This window comes from Colletotrichum karsti (assembly GCF_011947395.1).
Source record: "Colletotrichum karsti strain CkLH20 chromosome Unknown Scaffold4, whole genome shotgun sequence".
NCBI lineage: Eukaryota > Fungi > Ascomycota > Sordariomycetes > Glomerellales > Glomerellaceae > Colletotrichum > Colletotrichum karsti.
The window spans coordinates 388,326-408,827 of NW_024065904.1; the positions used below are offsets into that span (position 1 = coordinate 388,326).

Consider the following 20,502-nt stretch of genomic DNA (forward strand, 5'->3'; position numbering starts at 1 on the left):
ATGGGGGGTTACGGCGGCAACTCTTTTGGCATTTGGGATTACAGCAGCCAGCAGCATTCTGATCGCGACGGGGGCAGGAAAGCCATCGTCGAGGGGGACTTTACACCGCGCCAATCGGGGGGATTCATGTTCGTTTCGTTCACTGCATACGACGGGGAGCCTCGTCTCCCCTCGTCTTCTTTTTTCCCACATGGTTTTTAGTTGTTTTCATTTCTCGGCATAGACTTCAATCTTCTTTTTTTCCGATCAGGACATGTACGGGGGCCTGTTTTAGATCGCAGCGGGAGATACGAGTTGTTGACATACGCTGCTGGATGGTATAGTCTCTTTTTCCGTTTCCGGTGTCGAGGAACAAAGAGAAACGCAAATGGTATTGCGAAGAATTTTTTTGCTGCAATCGCAGCGTCAAAGCCGTCAAGAAAAAGCTCACTGACCCTATTTCTCTCTCTCATTACTTACAACTCATGTCGCAGCCAACTAATCACTTAAAAACTCTTCACTCAGCCGCCATCCACACTCACCCATAGCTACCATCCCACATAATCCTCAAAGCCATTGTCCAACCACGACTCCGACCGAGGTGAGCAGAGCTTGCAAAGAAAAAACCCGGGGTAATCAATTTAATTGACATGAAACAGGGGAGGGGCGGACTCCGGCGATCAGCCCGCGACCCCGAGATGAGAAAAGCTCCACAATGCCTTCTCCCTTTCCCAATCCCGGATTCCGATCCTTGTAGTTGAGATTTCTTCTAACAACGGACTTTCACTTTTCCTCGTGCGTACATAGCTCTTCCGAACTCACGATGCCTTCACATACGACCACACCCATCGGAGAACTCGGGATCCCGTCCGCTCTCCCTTAGATAAGCCGATGAGGGCCGGAGTAGTAGTCGGGTCGGAGACGACCGGCGAATGCCTGGTGTTGTATGTTCCTTTTTTGTCTTTGCTGGTGGGAGGTTAGGTGCGTTCTGTGTTGAGTTGTGTTGATGATGGCGGGTTGGATGCTTGGTGTTGTTGGGTTGTTGAGTTTGAGTTGATGAGGCTTCTAGAAGAAAAACGCCAGAGGGAAAAATATGTTTTTCTGTTCTGTTTACTCTCTTGCTATTACCACTAGTAAACACCGATCACGAAGTTTCTATTATAAGGACAACAGAGACCCAGTAGACGTGGCTAGTCCACACGAGCTGTTCTGGATACCACGCTTCGTACGTCTTGAGGGCGATTATAAGACGTAAAATTGAACTGATTCTCACACATGGGAACACACTCATTTTATTCTCATTCTGGGAACTATGCCATCAAAAACGGTGACCACTGGCCACTGAGAGTCTGCTCACACTCACATCGATGCCTCACCCGGAAGCCACACAACCCGAGGAACAAACCCCGGCATCTTCTCGTAGTCCGACTGACACACCTCCTCTCCGGTCTCCAAGTCCGTCACCACGATCTGAACCGCAGCCCGCTCCCCAAACCGCGTCTTCACTCTCGCTGCCGAAAGAACCCTCGTGGCCGTCGGCTTCCGACACCGCCGCCGTCCGCCGTCACTCGGAGGCCCCATCCTCTCCACCCCCGGTCCCATGCCCAGGCGCGTAATCTCCCCTATGAAATCGGGATTCTCTTCCGCGCACGCGACGAGCGATGGAGCACCCGCGGCGAAGACGTCGATGCGGTAGCTCGCTGTGGTGCAACCGACGTCCGCGAAGACGACGTATGGCTGCTTGCCATCTTCTGAGTCGGTCTTGTGAGTGGCCCCGTTCGGCTTAGCATGTCCGTTGACTGAATTCCTTCCCTCTTGCTTTAGGACAGCAGCTGGCAAGGTAATAGCACGCCCGCCGTTGGCCGTTGCAGTGAAGACTCCGCGCTCCATCGCAGACGCAGGCGTGAACGTGTCGGCACACACGGGCGCGCCGTACATGTACCCCAAACAGCGCGTGTCCTTCGCCATGTCTCCGATGGTGGTATACTTCCAACGCCTGGGATCGTCGTAGCTCACATCCGTGCCGTTGTTGACGAAAGGCTGCAGAGGGTAGCCGGACGTGTACTGGCTTTCGGGATGCGCGTCGATGAACATCCCGGCCAGACGGTCCATGTTGGCGTGGTACGAGAGGAAGATGGGGTCGCATGCCGTGTACGTGTTATCAGCCTACCAATTTCAGGGTTAATGTAAATCGCGGCCGAGCGTGACTGGAGAGAACTCACCATGTCCGGGCCGACCCATCCGTGATAGTTGTCGTGGACCTGCTCAAAGAGCCCGTCAAAGTCGAAACGCCACGGGTACAGATTGTCGGGCTGGTCATCCGAGAAGGTTGGAATATTGGCCCACGGCATACCGAAACCCTCTGCCGTTCCGACTGAAGTGAATGTCGATTGACTCAGTGCGTGCTGTATTTGCGCGTGGTAGTTTTTGAACAAGCCGATCTTGCGATTCCAGTCAGGGTCGGATGGGCCTTTGACGAGCGTGGCATTGCGCGTCACGAATTGGCTCGTGCCGCTCTTGGACTTGCCGTCGAGAGCGAGAGCGTACTTGAGCGGGTTGGGGCGTGTAGAGTTGTCGACCGGGTGGACGTACGTCTCCTCGAGGAACATGGGTGGGAGGCCGGCGAATGGCGACTTGGGGTCCGCCGTCTCCGGGGCGTAGGCATTCCAGTACGGAATGGGCATATCGATGAGCTTCTCGACGTAGAGGAGGTAGGCTCTATGCCAGAGAAATGTTGCTTCCTGATAGTGAAGACACCAGTACGCATCTGGGGCAGTTTTGTTAGCATAGTCCATCAGTCAACAACGAGTGTGACACGTACGTAGAACACCAAGCTGTTGCCACGGGGAGCCCAAACAAGCTACCTGAAGCACATCGTCCAGCTTTGCCTGGTACTGGGCCAACTCTTGCTTGCTCAGACTCATGATATCCCGTCTGACCTTGAAGCTGTCTCTCGGCTCGACCGGCTTGGGGATCAGAGCCTGAGGGCTCGGCGATGCGGACGAGTCTTTGGGAAACCCGGCGTTAGCCCACTGTCGAAAGGTCTCAATGGCCGCGTCGGGCCAAAAGTTCTGCGGGTCTCGAGTGATGGGCATGGTCTTCGATCTGAGGTGCTGGTAGATGCCCACTGCCTTCTTCTTGACGTCGTCGTAATCGTCGAGGCTCCAGTTCCCGTACTCTTGCATAGACCCTATCCAGTGCTTGCCGGTGTTTCGAGAATCTCCAGACACCCAGTATGGCGTCGCAATCAGGGGAAGAATATCATCAGTCCAGTTTGGTACTTTCTCGACATGCGGCGCCATGAGTGAGTATGTCACATTTTCGGTAACTCTGCTGGCAAGAAACGGACACGCCTTGGCCTTGGGGGCATCCATTGACTCCTTTGTGTTGCTCGTAATTGCCACCCTCTGACATGCCACGTTGAACGTGACTGGGGGTGGAAGCGCCTGGACGGACACGGGAACAGAGGCAGACGACCCGTCGTGCTTAGGGATAATTTGAGGGTCCCATTTTGCCAAAGAAGTCGTCCAGTCTCTCAGGAACGTTTGGCCGCGCTCTGGCATGTCCTGAATAGCTCCGTCGGGCTTCATCTCCTTGAACAGCGGCTGGTTGGGATCGAGGGCGAGAGCGAACGGCATGCTGGGGCCAAACTCGTCCAGCGGAAGGGGCCGAAAGATGCGCCTGCGTGACTCGGCCAGCGTCAGCCAGTCGGTCAGCGCCGCAACGGGTTCGTCTTCCATTCTCTTCGCAGCGGCCGCGATGTAATCCAGCATGACCTTCTGGTGGGCCTTGTCATCGGCGGAGAGCAACTGCAGGAATTCGTGCTCCGGGCTGCCCTCGATCTCATTCCGGGCGTAGGTCGAGCCTTTCACAGCCTCGATGAACTGGGACTCCAGGCTGTACGATTTGCCGTCGAACCTGGCCCCGAGGGGAACGTACTGCATCAGGCAGCCCCGGCGCCAGGAGTAAACGGGGTTCCAAAAGTCGAGCATCAAGATGGCACTGAACACTGAAGGTGAGAACAGCCCGACGTATTCGTCAAAGTCATTGTGGGAGTTTGTCTGGGGGATCTTCTTCAGCATCTGAGATTTTTGAACGCCGAGCGCATCCTCGATCGATGGCTGAATGATGTTGAACGGCACAAGCCCTTCAAAGCTCTCGGCTAGGATCTTGAAAGACACATCCTCGGTCGGATTGGGCCCCCTCCTGTCACCACCTAAGCTGGTCCATGGCAATGTTATGTCAGGCTTGTACTCTGTTGGGTCGATAGACTGAAGAAGAGAGAGACGCAGAGCAGCGACGGCTTGCGTATAGTCTGCATCCTTGAAGCCAATCTGGGGTAGGCTGATAGGTTCGCCACCCGCCTCGACCATCAGCGGCGTCAAGTTGGCAAGCTTTAGCAACTCCTCGTCGTAGAAATGGTTCCGAGGAATGAAGTAATCCGCGCCGTTGAATTGACTGGGGTCTCCCGTCTCCGTGGCACTGCCGAGGTTGATTGTAGTTGTCAAAAACAAGTGACAAGCCCATCTTTGAATGTTCGCCGGGGTTTCAACGAGGGTTTTAGAACCGCCGAAGAAGTCGAGCTTGAGACGAGTTTTGAACCATCCGTCAATACCTCGTACAATAGCCGACTCAAGAGCACTGGGGTTGGTGTTCACCAAGGAGAGGATCTGTTGTGAAGAGCCGGTGAGCCAGGAGACGTCTCTGAAAGCCTTCTTGTCATCTTCAGAGTAGGAGCTATCAAACTGTGCTCCCCCATCACCACCAAGCCAGTGAAGCCATGGTCTGATTCGTCAACATCGGACGTCTGTCGAGAGCAATTCATAAGGGGCAAGGCTTACTTGTGAATCTCCTTCATGATGCAAGCTCCATTGACGTGTCCGTTAAACGGGCCAAGGTATGCATTGAGACCGAAAGCATCCTTAGACTCGCCGAAGTAGTTCCATCCTTGAGGCTGACCAGGTAAATTGGCGAAGTCGCTCTGGTAGAACCGAAATTCCGAGCCATTCCATGATACGACCTGGAGGAAAGACCACTCGCGCGAGATTTCCTTGGGACGAGAGCCCCCAACAATGCATAAAGTCCAATCCTGGGCAGATGTCAAAGAACTGAAGGGAGTCTTGTCCCTGAGGGTGATCAAAGTCAGAAACCTTGCATGGGGGCTGAACCAGGTCGAATCCGGATGTTTCTTTCTATCGAAGAAGCCGCCGTCGGCAACCATGAATGTTTGGACGTCGTAGGTGGGAGGTTTGCTCGAGTTGGGATCCTCTATTGTAGAATTACGGTCAGTACAACAGTCCCAAAAACGTGTCCTACAGAAACCTTTGCGAGTGAGGCCACGTCGTAAACATTAGACGGATGTTTCTCTCACCCCAGAATCTCATCACCAAGTCATCGTGGGACTGAATTTGAGCGTTTTTCCCCTCCTGCAACCACTTGCCGAAGAAATCGGTGAAGTGGGTAGAGATGAACTCTTCATCGGCGAGGTGATCCTCATCCAAGGTATCATTTCTAGTGAATTTGCGCCAGAACAATTGAGGTGCCATCGTCGTCGATCAAGTTTAGTAAGATGTCTCTGCTACTATCCAACACCAAGAAATAGCGAGGGGCGACGCTGCCTTTTCTAGACCTTCCCCTTCAAAAGAGAGACTCTCCATCTCCCACTCCCAAATCCCTCGCACGGCTATCCTCTCCCGGGCGATTACCAGGGAGCAGAGGCCGTGAATCCTCTCTATCTCATTTTCAACAGCGTGGTCTTCCGATCGCTGGTCCATCTACATTACGAGACAGACTAAACGCCACTTGAGCTACGGTTCATCTCATCACAGTCTGGATTCGACAAAACATGGCCTGACCCATGTCAAGAGCTACTGGCACATAAACTGCTTTGCACCTGCCGGAGACTTTGTCTATCACCGCTAGTTAATCAACGCAGGGATACAAAATGACTTTCACGATGAAGATATGAATTATTACTCTTTCGATTGGCCCAGAAGGTCATTTGATCAGACATGAATGGCCCGGAAATGTCTTATACCGATATGCAGATCTGGCGAGATGGCGTGCTGAGGCCTGAATACGAACGTCGTACAAGTCCACAACGTGAGGGCGGGGTTGGCAAGACAGTTCCGCATACTCAATGACTTCAGCCAGCCACTCTGTTCATCCACAGCGAAAGATGCTGAACGGATGAGATAGTTATGACAGATCACAGATATTTTTACGTTGATCTCTTGCGTATCAATATTGATGACGGAGTCCTAATTCACATAGTAAGGTGGGTGGTATGCCTGCTTCAGAACTTCAGCCAGCCACTCTGTTCATCCACAGCGAAAGACGCTAAGTGGGTGAAGTAGGTATCAAATATCATAGACGTCTTCCGGCCGGTCTAACAAGCGCTGAAGTGCAGACGCTGCACCTCGGTTTTCAGCCCCACGGCACGAGAGTGCGGGGGCTTCGAGACAAGTCTGCTGACTTCAGCCAGCCATCGAATGACAATCAGTCACGAACTATATGCGTGGAAGACTTTCTGATAGGTGCACGAAAGTGCGGGGACTTTGAGACAGGTCTACAGATCTACAGACTTCAGCCCGCCATCACAATCAGTCACGAACTATATGCATGGGAAACTTTCTGATAGGTGCAGAAACGACTGATCAAAGTGCTCATGCCATGGCGAGCATTCCAGATGCCATAGAGATTCAGAATGGTACCAGGAGGTGTCAAGCTAGATCAGGAAGAACTGCGTATTTGAGCCATTGATGCTGGACATTATGTTTAAATAATTGAGCTTCACCACTGATCTGAACCGATATTTGCAATCACTTTTCATCGAACTCATATTATCTCTTACATCTCAGTACAATGGGCGATTTCAAGATATCTACCATCCCAGTTTACAACCCACCCGGGTTTCCTTTCCAGGATGACCATCTCGATGCGCAGCAGCGAACTGCGTGGTCCAATACTATCTCTGAGTGGATAACCAACGAGATTGACGCGCAGTACAGAGATGACGATGGAAACCTTCAGCGTCTTCCTGGACCATGTGACGGAACTTTCCGCACCAAGTTGCAGCAGTTCTTCAACGGAACCGTGACGCCTTTCAACACAGGCCAGAAGCCGGCGCTAATCGACTGGATCGGGTTTCCTAAACTGGTGAGTCTACAGATATCACCTCTGAAGATCATCAGTATTTACGAATTATAGATCAAAATCAAGGTGTCCGGAGACATCCAGCGCTGGAAAGAGGCGGATGATCATCGCGACCAACAAGATGAGTATTGCGAGTGGACAGTCAAGCGCGATGACCAGAAGCGAATCATTTCCGTGACCTTCACATGCGAGGGTCCAGAGGTACGTGATAAAATGCACTCCACCGGCACTGTTACCAGCTGCTCACTCTCGGCACCTGCACCGATCCAGTATTGGGCGTTCCTGTCGCAGCATGATCCTCAGAAGATGCTAGAACTGTACAAGAAGAACAACCCCGAATACGCCAGTCAGATGAAGATCGAAGACATGTTCGTGGATGTACGGGGACAGCAGGTCTACAATCCGTACAACAAGTGGAACGGTGTTATAAAAACGAAGCCCTCCTCCGATAAAACCCTCACAACCGTCAACCCAGGCTGTATCATGCACCTAGCGCAGAGAAACAACACACTGAGCGCCGAAATTGACATTGCTGCCCAGGGAACAGTTGTACGGAAGGACAAGCAAGGCAATGTCATTACCAACGACGTCAAGTTGTGCAACTGTTCCAAATACGGGGTGGCTACGAGGAATTCAGACCCTAAGGTGAGAGCTAGCTAGTACCACGATTGCTTCAAAGGCGAACGGGACTGATTGGCGAGAGATAGATTGGTGCGTCCATCAACGGCCTCGTACGCGGTGGGAACTCGGTATCCATTGCCGACCCTGTCGCTATCTACATGGTGGACTTCGATTCTAGCTCGTTCATGCTCGACCAGGATGGCTCCGGCGATAACCTCATTCCGGTGCCTGATGGAACTTTCACCTGGCAGCGTGGCGACATCAACAAGAAAATGGGTCTCAGGCTTCATATCCAGATTCCAGAGGGACAAATCGGCACGGGCGAGAAGCAAGGTCGTCAGCTGACGGTGACGGATCTTGTGGACACGAGCAACAGCCAAAATGTCAAGTACGGCGCGCAATTTGCCGATTATATCCACATGGGTGTCAACGGCGTAGTTATTCCGAATGTTCCTGTCGCTGAACCCCAAGCGTGCCCCTGCGATACAGAGAGAAACGGGAACGGGCACGCGACTGGGCAGCCCATTCTCTTCACTATGATGGCGGAGTCGACGGGCAACACGGCTCAGAAGATTCCATTCAAAACTCGGGGCGATTTTTGATAGGGAAGAGCCACCGTAACTGTCTGCGAGAAAATTCCCTTTGATACGAATACACATACTGGTCTAGAAAATGAATCAACTTTCAATTTGGATCTGATGAGTGTAGCGTGTTGAAGTGATGAAACGGCCGTAATGCTTCTCCTAGTAAATCATTAGTGATGAACGGCACGACCATGAATACCGGCCTAGTCACTCTGTTATACCATTTAAAACCATGAATTGCATTTCAAATTCAGATGTAATAGTTCGAGCTGCTTTCTTACTGCCTTCGTACTAAGAATCGTATGTCTTCCGAACTGTAGTCTTCCAAGTCTCTTCCGGGCCATCATTATCCACCTCCCGCCTTGTCTTTATCAACACATCAAGTTCCTCCTCGCATCTGTTCATCCAGGGTGTTCAACGGACTATCGTCTTTCTCAATTCAATATCATCCTTCACCCTTCAGCTAAACCGATGATCCTGCATAAATCTACCTCTTCATCAACCAATACTTCCCCCTCGTGGGTGGGGGTCTCCAGTCCGCAAAGTCCATACCAAACACCTCGTCCAACTTCAACGTCTTGGCAAGCAACTAAGTCTCAAGACATATCAGCTCAATCAAGGAGCCAGCCGTTCTCCTCGAGCACATGTGATCCACGTGCTCGGTAGAACCTCATTGTTCGCCACAGGATCGCCAGGGATATGTCGAAATTGGGAACTTCATCGCTAGATTATAGCGCAATTTTCTCGCCAGTTTCATGAACTGTTCGTGTTGTCGTTGGCGTTTTGGATGTTGTCGATGTTCTTGTTTTGTCCGTTGCCAATAAACCGCCAAAATATACTGTTCTGTGCTTCGCTTCTATTTCCTTTGTAGTCAAGAGGCAGTAGAGGTGGGGGACTAGAAAAAGACTCAAGTATGATTTGAATAAACTCTAAAAGGTTATACATTGTATGTATAGTGACGAGACGATTGGTGTTTGTGAGATGTACAGGTCGGAGCCTCGTTTCTTGTTACCATCAATAAGTAGTCGAGGGAGCAGGGAAGATACTTGGGTTGGGGCTTTTTAAGTACGTCAGATTAGGCAGATAATTTAAAGACGCACGTGGCATAACTGACAGAGAAGGTCCCAGAAGAATACTGGGCAGGAATTCTTGCATGTTGTGACCAACAGCCCGTCGCAACCAACAGGCATAGTGACATCCATGCGGGCCAATCAATACACTCAGCGAGATACCTTCAGGGTCCTAAGGATAGTCCTTTTGTCTCTGGCAATGTGATCAAGAGAAAGTTAATAAGTTACAGCTGCTACGAACATTGTGAGCTGTAAGATTCTGGGTGTCAAGTTTTAGCAGTCAACAGCGGTATCATTTGAACTTCATAGAAAACATTAGGCCGATTATTTAGTCGCTCCCACTAATCCTTTCACAGCTTGTCGGCCGAGCTCTTCCAATGTTCCAAAACCCAGCAACTGGAGCACGCTGATGTCGAATCCTAGTGTTTGCCTCCACCAGTTCCGCAACTCAATACCTACCAGGGAGTCAAGACCAAGCTGCTGGACGGGCAATGTGATGTCGATTTCGTCATCCGGACGCAGCAGCAACCTCATCAACTGATTGCCGATCTCGTTGGCGATGTATTCGGCCGACTCAGGCTTCTCGAGAATCTCCGGCTCGATCTTTGCTCTCGCCAAGAACTCCTTGAAGCCGTCTCCTCCGGCGCCGCCATCCCGACTGTCGCCGTCGCTGATGTTGTGCCAGACGGCCATTCTGATGTCTTTCTTCCAGTGGAGGTGACTGTCCGGGTGGCTGTACGACTTGTCCGAGGAGAAACCCGTGCTGAAGGTATTCTTGTGGGTGAACGGGAGGCTCTTTCCGGTAACCGTGATGTCGGGCACCGGATAGGAGGCCGCGGCTCGGAACGCCTCGATCATCTCGCTCTCTGTGACACCAGAGTATCCGTTTCTCAAGAGCCTCTGCAAGAGCTGCTGATCGCGGGCGGCATAGCCCATATCGGCAACGGCGCCGATGTCGATGGAGGACGCGGGGAGGCCTTTGCTGTTGCGCCACAGGGTGAAGGCGTCTAGGAACGCGTTGGCGCCGGCATAGTTGGCCTGGCCGGGCTGTCCGGTGACGGCCGACAGGGACGACAGCAAAACGAAGAAGTCAAGCTCGATGCCGGCCTCGACAGTGGCTTCGTGAAGGTACAATGCTCCCTGAACCTTTGGGCCGATAACTTTGGTCCATTGCTCGACGGTCATGTTCCTGAAAGCCTCGTCCTGGAGGAGCATGGGCGAGTGCAGGATTCCTTTGAGGTTGGGGGCTTGTCGAACCGCTCGGTAGATGTCGTCCTTATTCACCATGTCGCCTTTGACGAGAACCACGTCACAACCCATGCTCTCCAATTCCTGGATGATCTCGGCGTCTCCAGGACGCGATCCTGGGTTTCTCGAAAGGCAGACAAGCCGTCGAGCGCCGTTCTCAACAAGATGTCTGGCAATGACGGTTCCAATACCACCCAGTCCTCCAGCAAGAAGGTAGGAAGCCTTGTCGTCAGTTTTGAAAACATCGATGACTTTGACGTTATTCCAGTCAATCGTGAGCGTGCCTTGGATGTCTCTGAGCTGAAGGATGACGTCGGCCGACGCGCCGGCTTGGTCCTGCACATGCTTGACAGCGTCTTCCACGCGCGAGGCCTCAAAAACGACTCGATTCGAGAGGGGAATAGCAACGCCGTCGTTCAAAAGCTTGGCGACTGTCTGCAGAATTCTGGATATCTTCGTCAGCCAATTTGGTCACATAGAGACTGGGGTCAGATGCACGCTCACCTCTTCACGATGGACTTTTTACCCGTCACGAGGGCTTCGAAATCGAGGCCGGTGTAGCTGCGACCATCCAAAAAGGGACCCGTTTCCAAATCGTGGGCGCCGAGGAAGTCTGCTGCACCAATGTCGATCATGCGTCCGAACGCGGCGACGGAGTTCCAGGTCGCGTGTGAGAGTTCGCCACGAAGGGTGTTCAAAGCCAAATCGACACCATCTCCTCCAGTCGCCAGCGTGATCTCTCTGAGGAAGGTGTCATCGGTAGACCAAAAGATACGATTCCTGGGGAGCCCGAAATTCCTGGCGAGGGTGCTCGCTTCGTCCGCGGACCTGACGGTCGCAAAAATGACCGCGCCCAACGTCTTTGCAAGTTCGAGGATGGCCAAGCCGACACCAGTAGCGGCATCGTGGATCAGAACAGACTGTGATACACGTTAGCAGATATTCTCCATGCTTTGACCTTTGCATTTCCCCAATGCGACGTGTCAAGTGCGAAGTTCTCTTGTAGGTGACATACCTGGCCAGCCCGTAGGTTTCCCAGCTCGTACAGGGCTGCGACAGCAGTGCCGTACGCAGCAGGAAGTGTTGCTGCTGCTTCGAGAGAGACGGCGTCTGGTATTTTGGCAACCAATGCTTCGGAAGTACGCAGGTGCGATGAGAGGCTGCCGGGTCCAAGGCCGATCACTCGATCGCCCACTGCGAAACCTTTGACACCAGCGCCAACGGCAGATACTCTACCGCTGACGCTGGTACCCAAGCCTTCGGCGGGATACCGAATGGTCCCCATGATCTCTGAGACGTCCTGAGGTGAAACAAAATGTCAGTAAGAGTATTTGGCTTTGCGGACGGAGCAACGTACCTTAGAAGTGAGGCCGGCATAGAAGACTTCGATGTCGACTTGGTCTCCGATTGGGGGCGCATGGTGGCGTGACTCCCAGGCCAGCGACGTAAGCCGGCCAGGCCTTTCAGCAACAAGAGAAACACGGTCGTTCTCATCTCGTGTAGCGGCGCGTTCGTCGCCAAATGTAAATGGGTAGATGCGAGGCACGTTGATCGTACCGTCGAGGATGGCGTATTCGTAGTTGGGTCTGAAGAAAGCGTCTTCCAGTCTGTTTTGGAAGTGGGCAAAAGCAGCGAGGATGGAGTCTAGGGATTCGGTGACAAGTTCCACCTCGCATGTGGCGAAGTCGATGGCCTCTTCGTTCCGGATGGACCGAATGGCACCAATTGCCGTGGCGTACAGAGGATCTTTCGACTGCATCTGGGATGGGCGTGTGACCCAAAAGATGCCCGACTCGGCAATACTAGCAAGGTGTTTCTGCAGAGTTTGGAAGTGGTTCTTGTCGATTTGGTGGAAGAAGGGTTCGTCCTCGTCGAGAAGAGAGATGACATCCTGGCCCCGCGGCAGCTCATCGCCGAAGGCCCGGACGACAACGACGTAGCCTTGAGCCTTGAGTGACTGTACCACGGCGCCGACGTTCTTGCCGTCGTGTGTATGAGCCAATAGCGTCACATTCTTGTTGAGGGTAGGGCTAACGTCCGTTCCATGTCTGGCGACGAAGGCAGTGCTAAGCTGGTTTGGTACAGGACCGTCCAGCACGACGTCCGGCGCAGCGAAACCGGCGCCCTTCAGCTCGGCCTCCCACCGCTCTGGAGACACGTAGGGTTCGTTGGGGCGACCGTCATCCCGGCCAACCCACCAGTCATCCAGAAGGCCGAGAATACAGTTGACCCATTTGGACTCCGTGTGAAGCTCCTGAAGCAACAGCCGGCCGCCGGGTGCCAAAAGTGTGCGGATGTTGGCGAGAGATGCCGATAGACTGGGCGTGGCGTGGACAATGTTTGTCGCCACAATCAAGTCGTATTTCTCATCGTCCTTGAAGTCTTGTTCTGCCGGATTCTTGGCGATGTCGAGGACGCGGAAATCCATCCTCTCTTGTGGTTGGAACTGCTTCTTGGCGGCTGCTAAGGCTGTCGGCGAGGGATCGGTGAAGGTGTATTTGAAGTAAAGGGAGCCTCCATTAGGAAGAGAGAGGTCGTTCAAAAGGGAAGAAGTAAGTTGTGCGGTGGTGGCGCCAAGCTCCAAGACTCGAAGGCTGGGTCTCGCATGTGCAAGACTCCGGAGGAAAGGGGCTCGGTCGACGGTGTCGGACGAAGCCAAAACCTTTATGAGAAGATCGTCCTTGGCAAGAACATCAAGAATGTCTCGCTCGCCGGTGAGGAGGTCCGCAATGTTTCCACCGACCTCGAGAAGGCTGTCCGCGCATGCAGCGAAGGGCGAGTCAGCCATGGACGCTCCAATGGCGTGAGCCTTGTCGACGATTTGTTCCATATCAAGGGAGTGACCCGGATGAGTTTTGCTGAGAGAGAGAAACTGTTGGTTGACCCACGCAGCAAACCGCTGGACGGATGGGTTAGGTGACAGCGTGACATCTTGAATACACCTCTGGAAGAAGATGAAGCAGAGCTCAGCCAGCTCGTTCAGCACGGGCGTCCATTTCTCGATATCACCACGGGGCCGTAAGAGAGAGGCCGCGTCAAGGAAATCGATGTGAGGCTGCCAGTTGGCACGCGCGCTGATCGGGAGCTTGTGTACGACATCCTGGCCCCCTTGCTCGAGTGGGGTGAAGGTAGCTCTCGGTATGTCAAGGACCAACTTTCCGTCCGTAACAATACGGTAATGACCTCTGATCTCGTGACTTCCAGGCTGTACTTCGGTCACCGCCTCAACGGCCACCCCCGACCTCGAAGTGGTGCTGAAGATGGTGAGTTCTTCAATCAGGGTCGGCATCGCAGCACAATTGTTGACGTCCAGCTTGCCGCTCCTAGCAGCCACGAGCCCGGCTTGCAGGGCGGCGTCGATGATGGTGGGGTGTAGATGGTATTTGTCCTCATCGCCGTTTTGATTGTCAGTCAGTCTGCTTGTCGCCCGGGTCTCCAGAGTACCCGTGCTGATGCCGTCGAGACGCTGGAAAGCTGGGCCGTATTCCATGCCCGCTTTCCAGAGAATGTTGAAGACCTTGGAGGTTTCAAGCTTCCGGGGAAGAGACTTGATTCCTTCAGCTTGGGCGGGCTTGACTGACGGAATGGCCGTCACCTGACCCGAGCAGTGTTTCGTCCACGCGTTGCCATTGAAGGAAGCGATTGTGAACTCCCACCAGCCCTTTCCTGCGGAGGCTGTCAAGTGATGAGGCCGCAGGTTCGTGACGACCTCTGTGTCTGCGCCCACCTCCAAGATCAGGGCCTGGCTCAGAACCACCTGACGGAGGCTGTAAGATGTCTCCACGCCAGTGAGCTGGCGGATTGCTTCACCAGCCATGGCGAAGTAGCCTGCGGCAGGGAAAACGACCACGCCCTGCACTTGATGGTCCCGCAGCCAGGGCGCATCCTCAATGTTGATGAGATTCCTCCAGCTAGGTTCCAGACTCGTGCTCTCTAGTTGCGGGCGTCCCAGAAGGGGATGTCTAGGGAATCGGGGATTTCTCCACTCCGATGACATGCGAGACTCGATCCAGAAGTCGCCCTCGTAGTTCCAGGGGTATGTTGGTAGATCTGGCAAGGTTTCTCCGGCCGGAGCGATGGCTGCGTAGTCGAGCGAAAGGTTCAGCTCGAACAGTCTCCCAAGTGAGGCAAGGTAGGACTGCACTGAGTCTTCGTTGCGGACCAGAGATGATACGTAAGGGGGGGAGGCCGAGGCTTTGGCGAAAATCTGTCGCGCGGGGCCGGCCAAGGCCCCGTGGGGACCAATCTCGATGAACGCCGGGTTCTTGACGTGCTTCAGGATGCCAGCAACGGCCGAGTTGAAGAGAACAGGTTGTTGAAGGTTCTTCTGCCAATACTTGGCGCCCAGTACGTCGGACTCAGGCTCTCCAACTCCAGTGACGCTAGAGAAGAAGGCTTTGCTCGGTCGCTGGCCTTGCAGGTGTGGCTCGATCATCGCGTGGTATTGGTCGCCAATTTCTCCCATGTGGTATGAGTGATATGCCTTCTCAACCTTGAGAAGTCGAGCAGTGATATCGGGATGGGCGTCCCTAATACGGGCAAGAGTCGACTGTACTATGTCATAGTCTCCCGACAGAGTCACGCTCTGGGGCGAGTTCTCACACGCGATGACAACATGGGGCTCGTCCACCAGGAATGGCTTGACCTCGGCACGGCCCAGACCAACGGCCGCCATGGCGCCTTTCTTGTCTTGCAGATTGGCTGCTTGTCCTCGCAGGTAAGCCCCGACGATGGCCTCCTTGGCCGTGAGAGCTCCGGCTGCGTAGGCTGCTGCGAGTTCACCGCTGCTGTGGCCCACCACCGCCGAGGCCTCGATACCAACGCTTGCGAAAAGGTCGACAAGGCCGATCTGGATGGCAGTGCACAAGGGCTGTGAGAATTCTGGCTTTTGAACGCGGGAGGTCTTGGCCGACTTCTGAAGCTCTGCCTCGATTGTCCACCCAGGAGGCTTCGGAAGGGCCTGGAGATACTGGTCGAGAGCTCTCACCGTCTTTTGAAAGACGAGGTCATCGCGCTGAAGTAGCTCACGACCCATGCGTGGCCACTGTGCGCCTTGCCCGGTGAACACCATGACCAGGCTGAGTGGCTGGCTGGGGATCTTGCCGCCCTGAGATACCGGGGTTTCTCTGGGGCCGGCAACCTTGGATGCTCGGTAGGGGAGGTGCTCGCGCCGGTTGGCAAGGGTGTAAGCAAGGTCGTCAAGTCTATCAGCCACCTCGGGGTTCTTCGCCATCCAGGCATCATAGTTGGCAACCATGGACTTCAAAGATGCGGCAGAAGCCGCGGAAAATAGAAGTAACTGAGGCTCTGACTCCCTGTCGCTGTCCCGAACGCCCGATTTGGCTACATTGAAGCTTCTTGCCGAGTCGAGGACGACGTGCGCGTTAGAGCCGCCGAGTCCGAAACTGTTGACGCTTACACGTTCAAGACGATCCGCTGGGAACGGCGTTGGCTCGACAGGAACGGTAAGCTTCCCCTGCTTGAAAGCAATCTTGGGATTGGGGATATTGAACTTGATGTTGGGGGGGATGGTGCGATGTTCAAGGGACATGACAGCCTTGATGAGAGATACAAGGCCAGAGGCACCCTCGGTGTGACCGACGTTAGGTTTGACAGAGGTGATGTGGATGCCTTTGTCCCCAAAGACGTTGGCCACCGCGCCAGTCTCGATAGGGTCTCCAACGGCCGTACCTGTTCCGTGGCACTCAAAGTAGGCCGTCTTGGAAAAGTCCTGTTCGCCGAAATGTGAGCAGTGGTGTTCTGATCTAGAGAGAAAAACGATAGAGAAATGGAGCGTGCTCACTGTAATGCCGGCCTGCTCGTAGGCGAGGCGGATCATGGCTTCATGGGCTGCCGCGTTCGGCTGCGTGATACCGTGCGTCTTGCCGTCCGAGTTGGCTACTGCGGCTCTGATGACAGCGCGGATCGGGTTGCCATCCCGGACGGCGGCATCGAGAGGCTTCAAGAACACAGCCGCAAATGCCTCACCTCGCGCATAGCCATCTGCATCTGCAGAGAAGGTCTTGCAAGAACCCTCGGGAGACAGAATGCCCTTCTCCGTCATCTGCTGCGTCATTCCCGGTGCAAGCATCAAATTCCCACCAGCTACCACGGCGCCCTCGCAGATGCCGCGTTGGATGGCTGAACATGCCTCATTGAGGCAGACGAGACTTGATGAGCAGGCGGTGCGGATCGTCATGCTATAACCGATCATAAATCAGCGATTGGCTTTCGGGAAAGGCCACTTGGGAGAACCGACCTTGGGCCAGTCAGGCCGAACTCGTAAGAGATCCGGTTGGCCAGCATCCAGTCTTGGTAGCCATCAATCTTGTTAGGTCCATGCCAGAGAGGGTCTCGGTTCAACATCTCTCCCCAGTCCTCGTTCATGTTCCCAAAGTAGCATCCAATGGTCTTGCCCTATAAGGTGGTTCAGTATTTCCAAGACATCTGACGGCCAGGGGCACAAGGCTTACTCTAAACTTGGACTCGCCAGCGTCTTCAAGCGCCTCCGTGACAACCTCTAAGATACGCCGTTGCTGCGGATCGGAGAATTCGACGTCGGCACGGCTCATCGAGAACCGACTTGTGTCCATCGCACCGAGCTTGACGGAGTCGTCCAGAAAGTAGCCATATTCGGTGGCAACAGTTGTTGGTCTCTTGGTTTTTTCGTGGTAGGCGGAAACATTGTACCGCGACTCGGGTACCCGACCTCTTGCATCACCCTTATTGATGAGGAACTCCCAGAATTCTTGCGCGGTGGAGACTCCTCCGGGGAGGCGAACACCCATGCCACAAATAGCGATTGGCACGGCTTTCTCATTCAGGCTGTTGACGCCGTTGGCATGACCGTTGACGCCGTTGGTGTGATTAGCGCCGTTAACGCCGTTGGTGTGATTAACACCATTGATGCCGTTGGTGTGATTATCACCGTTGGTGCCGTTTACCTTCGTCATGGTTGCGTTGGGTATCACAAATGATTGAAGAGATAGTGCTCGTTCGCTGTGGTATGAGGTGATTTCGTTTATCAGGCTGTCAATACAACGTGGGTTTCCGTTTTACATGTAGTCTGATAAAAGAAGCCCGCGCTCATATTTCGGAGCGCCATGAGCCACGACAAGTGCTCCCGGAAGAAAGCTGCTGGCAATGGATGGAGACATTGAGCCGCAGGACTCGTGATCCCGTGCGGCGATTTCGTCAACATCGCGCAGCGACGGGGCGGGAGGTTCGCCGGGTTCCGAGCCAAACCAGCACCGATCAACTCTCTGCAAAACGCCCCGAAGAAATACCACATCGGATTGATCTACACAGACGCGTATGGCCCGAGATCCACTCCGGAAATGGATGCCAAGAGGCCGTGCGAAACATCGAACAGTCTGGACAATGCTAACATGTTGAAACCATTGAGTATTATTGTTTTTGAGGAGTAGTGTTGTTGTCATTCGGTACAATGTTGATCATCACATTCCCGTAGCCGTGATTGTCTGTATAGTCACCTGCATACTCGCGAACTCCCCGCCTTCCCGGAGGCGGTGACCAAGTATGCGGCTCCAGGTCTTCGGCAATGCTTACTGCTGCCGAAAATCGTACGTATCTTGCTTGAGGCATTTTGCTTTACTTGGCGCAGTTGTGAGAGGGTATATACTCCTAGGAAGATCAGTCAAAGGCCGCTTCAACGAACTCGCCACACCTCTAATCAAAACAACATCAACCATAGCACCCCTCGTGCCAAGTTGATTTATCGTTAATAATTCACATCTAACTTTGAATCTCAAATCTTCTTAAGCACCACAATGGCGGACAACAAGCAGGACCTCGGAGCCACCTGGAGAGAGGAGTGGGCTTCGGCGCAGAAGATCAAGGGCCCAACGATGCAGAATAGCTCGGTCTTCTACCGCAACATTGAAGAAGAGCTGGACTTATCTCGTCAAGTCGGCCTGGCGTTTCCACTTCACACGCCGTCTCATGTGGTTGATTTCTCTTCCCTGGACGTGCTCGGCATGGGCGCCACCGGCATCCTGAGAGAGGAGTTCATGAGAGAGCTCGAAGCGAACCCCGGAGTCCAGATCGGAGCAGGCGGATCGCGACTTCTGGACGGTTCTTCACCCTACCAGGCCATGTTCGAGAAGGAACTGGCCGAACTCATGGGAGTCGAATCCGCGCTCATGGTCCATTCCGGGTGGACGGCGAACCAGGCCATCTTCTCGACAGTCCCTCGGTCGGGCGACGCCATAGTGTACGACGAGCTGATGCACGCCACCGCACTTTCGGGTATGAAGGTCAGCCTGGCGCTGGATCAGAGACCTTTCCGCCACAACGACGTCGATCATTTCATCGAAGTCATGGAGGCAGTCAAAGAAGCATCCCCTCTCATCAAGGCGGGCAAGCGTTGCGTCATCGTGGGCGTCGAGAGCTACTACAGTATGGACGGCGACATTTGCCCACTGAAGGAACTGATCGAGGCCGCCAAAGAGATTTTCCCGCAGGGAAACGCACAGTTCGTCGTTGACGAGGCCCACAGTTTCGCCGTCTGCGGCCCAGAGGGATTGGGATTCGTTCGGGAACTTGGCCTTGACGATGAAGTTGCTATTAAGATGGTCACCTTTGGCAAAGCCTTGTCTGGATCTGGTGGTAAGTAGAAACCTAAAACCCTTTGATGTGAATGGATTGACTAATACGTTGCTCAGCGATGATTTTGTCAAACAACACCATCCGATCACTCCTCACCAACCAGGCCAAGGTCTTCATCTGCTCCGTTGCGCCTCCATTCACTCTGCTTGCAGCCTGTAGGGCAGGTCTCCGACTGAGTCGCACTCCGCTGGTGCAAGAGGTTAGCATCAATCACCCCGACAATGCTGCTCGTGCTAACATGAACAGGCTCGCGATCGGCTGCGAGAGCTGACTCTCCTTTACTTGGACACGCTCACCTCTCACCCCGTCTACAAAAAGGCCCACAAGAAAGGATTAGTCGACATGCCGGTCCACGAGGATGGAAGCTGGCACGAGATACCCATCACCCACATCGTTCCTCTCTGGACACCCCGCCCGAAACACGCTCTGTACCTTTCCCTCCATCTCACTAGAGACGGCATCAACGGTTGCAACATCGTCTTTCCCATCGTGGGTAAGGGGGAAGATAGGGTGCGGCTTCTGATTCATGCCCACAACACGAAGGACGACGTGATGAAGTTGGTCAACTCGATCACGACCTGGGCGACGGAAATGTTGGAGATTGAGGCGAGCGGTGACAAGAATCGACTCCCGGGTGCTGCTCGCCTCGCTTTCGACCTGATCTGGAGAGATAGACAGGCCAGCAATGGCACTAACGGAGCGGCCACCATCAACGGAGTCGAGATGGCCGATCTCCTTAGCGGCAGCAACGTCATCCACAAGGCTCCTTTGGTTAGTGGGGTTGGTCGATTAGGAGCCGCTCCTGTTGGCATCACTGCTGAGGTTTAAGGGCCATCAATGTATTCAACGAGATTGATGATGCATTCAAAATTGATATTTCAAAATTGACTCTTCTGAATTTGAATTGGACCTGTATACCTATTAAAGACTGGGCTTTTAACATGTTGGTGTGATTTATTTTGAGATCATTCGCCCCTGAATTCAGTCAGTGACTTGGCCGCTCGTTTGGCTATTCATCAGCAGCTTATTTGAGGCCGACACTTGGTTTAGCAACCGGTCGATGCCATTCAATGATGCAATGTTCAAGAAGGGAGTTGTTAAACGCTCCCAGGGAGGGTTAATCGCGTATTCCAGCGAAGCAGCGCCACTGTCCTGCTGTCATCGGGATATGCTATAGAACGATGGATGCAGCAACACACGTTCAGGATGAGGGACAC

At 53.7% G+C, this 20,502-nt stretch overlaps 4 protein-coding genes across 4 annotated transcripts; 2 read left to right on the plus strand and 2 right to left on the minus strand.

Annotated features, from left to right (window-relative positions):
- Positions 1-1,338: 1,338 nt before the first annotated feature.
- Positions 1,339-5,525, minus strand: CkaCkLH20_01654 (uncharacterized protein; the record flags this gene model as incomplete). Its single annotated transcript, XM_038884373.1, has 5 exons — positions 1,339-2,145; positions 2,202-2,746; positions 2,801-4,764; positions 4,821-5,247; positions 5,351-5,525. 5 exons carry the CDS (start codon positions 5,523-5,525, stop codon positions 1,339-1,341), a joined length of 3,918 nt encoding a protein of 1,305 aa, XP_038750073.1.
- Positions 5,526-6,843: 1,318 nt separating this feature from the next.
- CkaCkLH20_01655 (uncharacterized protein) lies at positions 6,844-8,357 on the plus strand (the record flags this gene model as incomplete). The annotated part of the gene is made up of 3 exons (XM_038884374.1): positions 6,844-7,137; positions 7,189-7,779; positions 7,842-8,357. 3 exons carry the CDS (start codon positions 6,844-6,846, stop codon positions 8,355-8,357), a joined length of 1,401 nt encoding a protein of 466 aa, XP_038750074.1.
- Positions 8,358-9,733: 1,376 nt separating this feature from the next.
- CkaCkLH20_01656 (uncharacterized protein) lies at positions 9,734-17,610 on the minus strand (the record flags this gene model as incomplete). The annotated part of the gene is made up of 7 exons (XM_038884375.1): positions 9,734-11,102; positions 11,162-11,577; positions 11,673-11,957; positions 12,015-16,388; positions 16,461-16,857; positions 16,917-17,074; positions 17,131-17,610. The coding sequence occupies 7 exons, from the start codon at positions 17,608-17,610 to the stop codon at positions 9,734-9,736; spliced, it is 7,479 nt and encodes a 2,492-aa protein (XP_038750075.1).
- An 837-nt stretch (positions 17,611-18,447) lies between these two features.
- Positions 18,448-20,113, plus strand: CkaCkLH20_01657 (putative aminotransferase class I and II; the record flags this gene model as incomplete). The annotated part of the gene is made up of 3 exons (XM_038884376.1): positions 18,448-19,285; positions 19,342-19,484; positions 19,532-20,113. The coding sequence occupies 3 exons, from the start codon at positions 18,448-18,450 to the stop codon at positions 20,111-20,113; spliced, it is 1,563 nt and encodes a 520-aa protein (XP_038750076.1).
- Between the last annotated feature and the right edge of the window lie 389 nt (positions 20,114-20,502).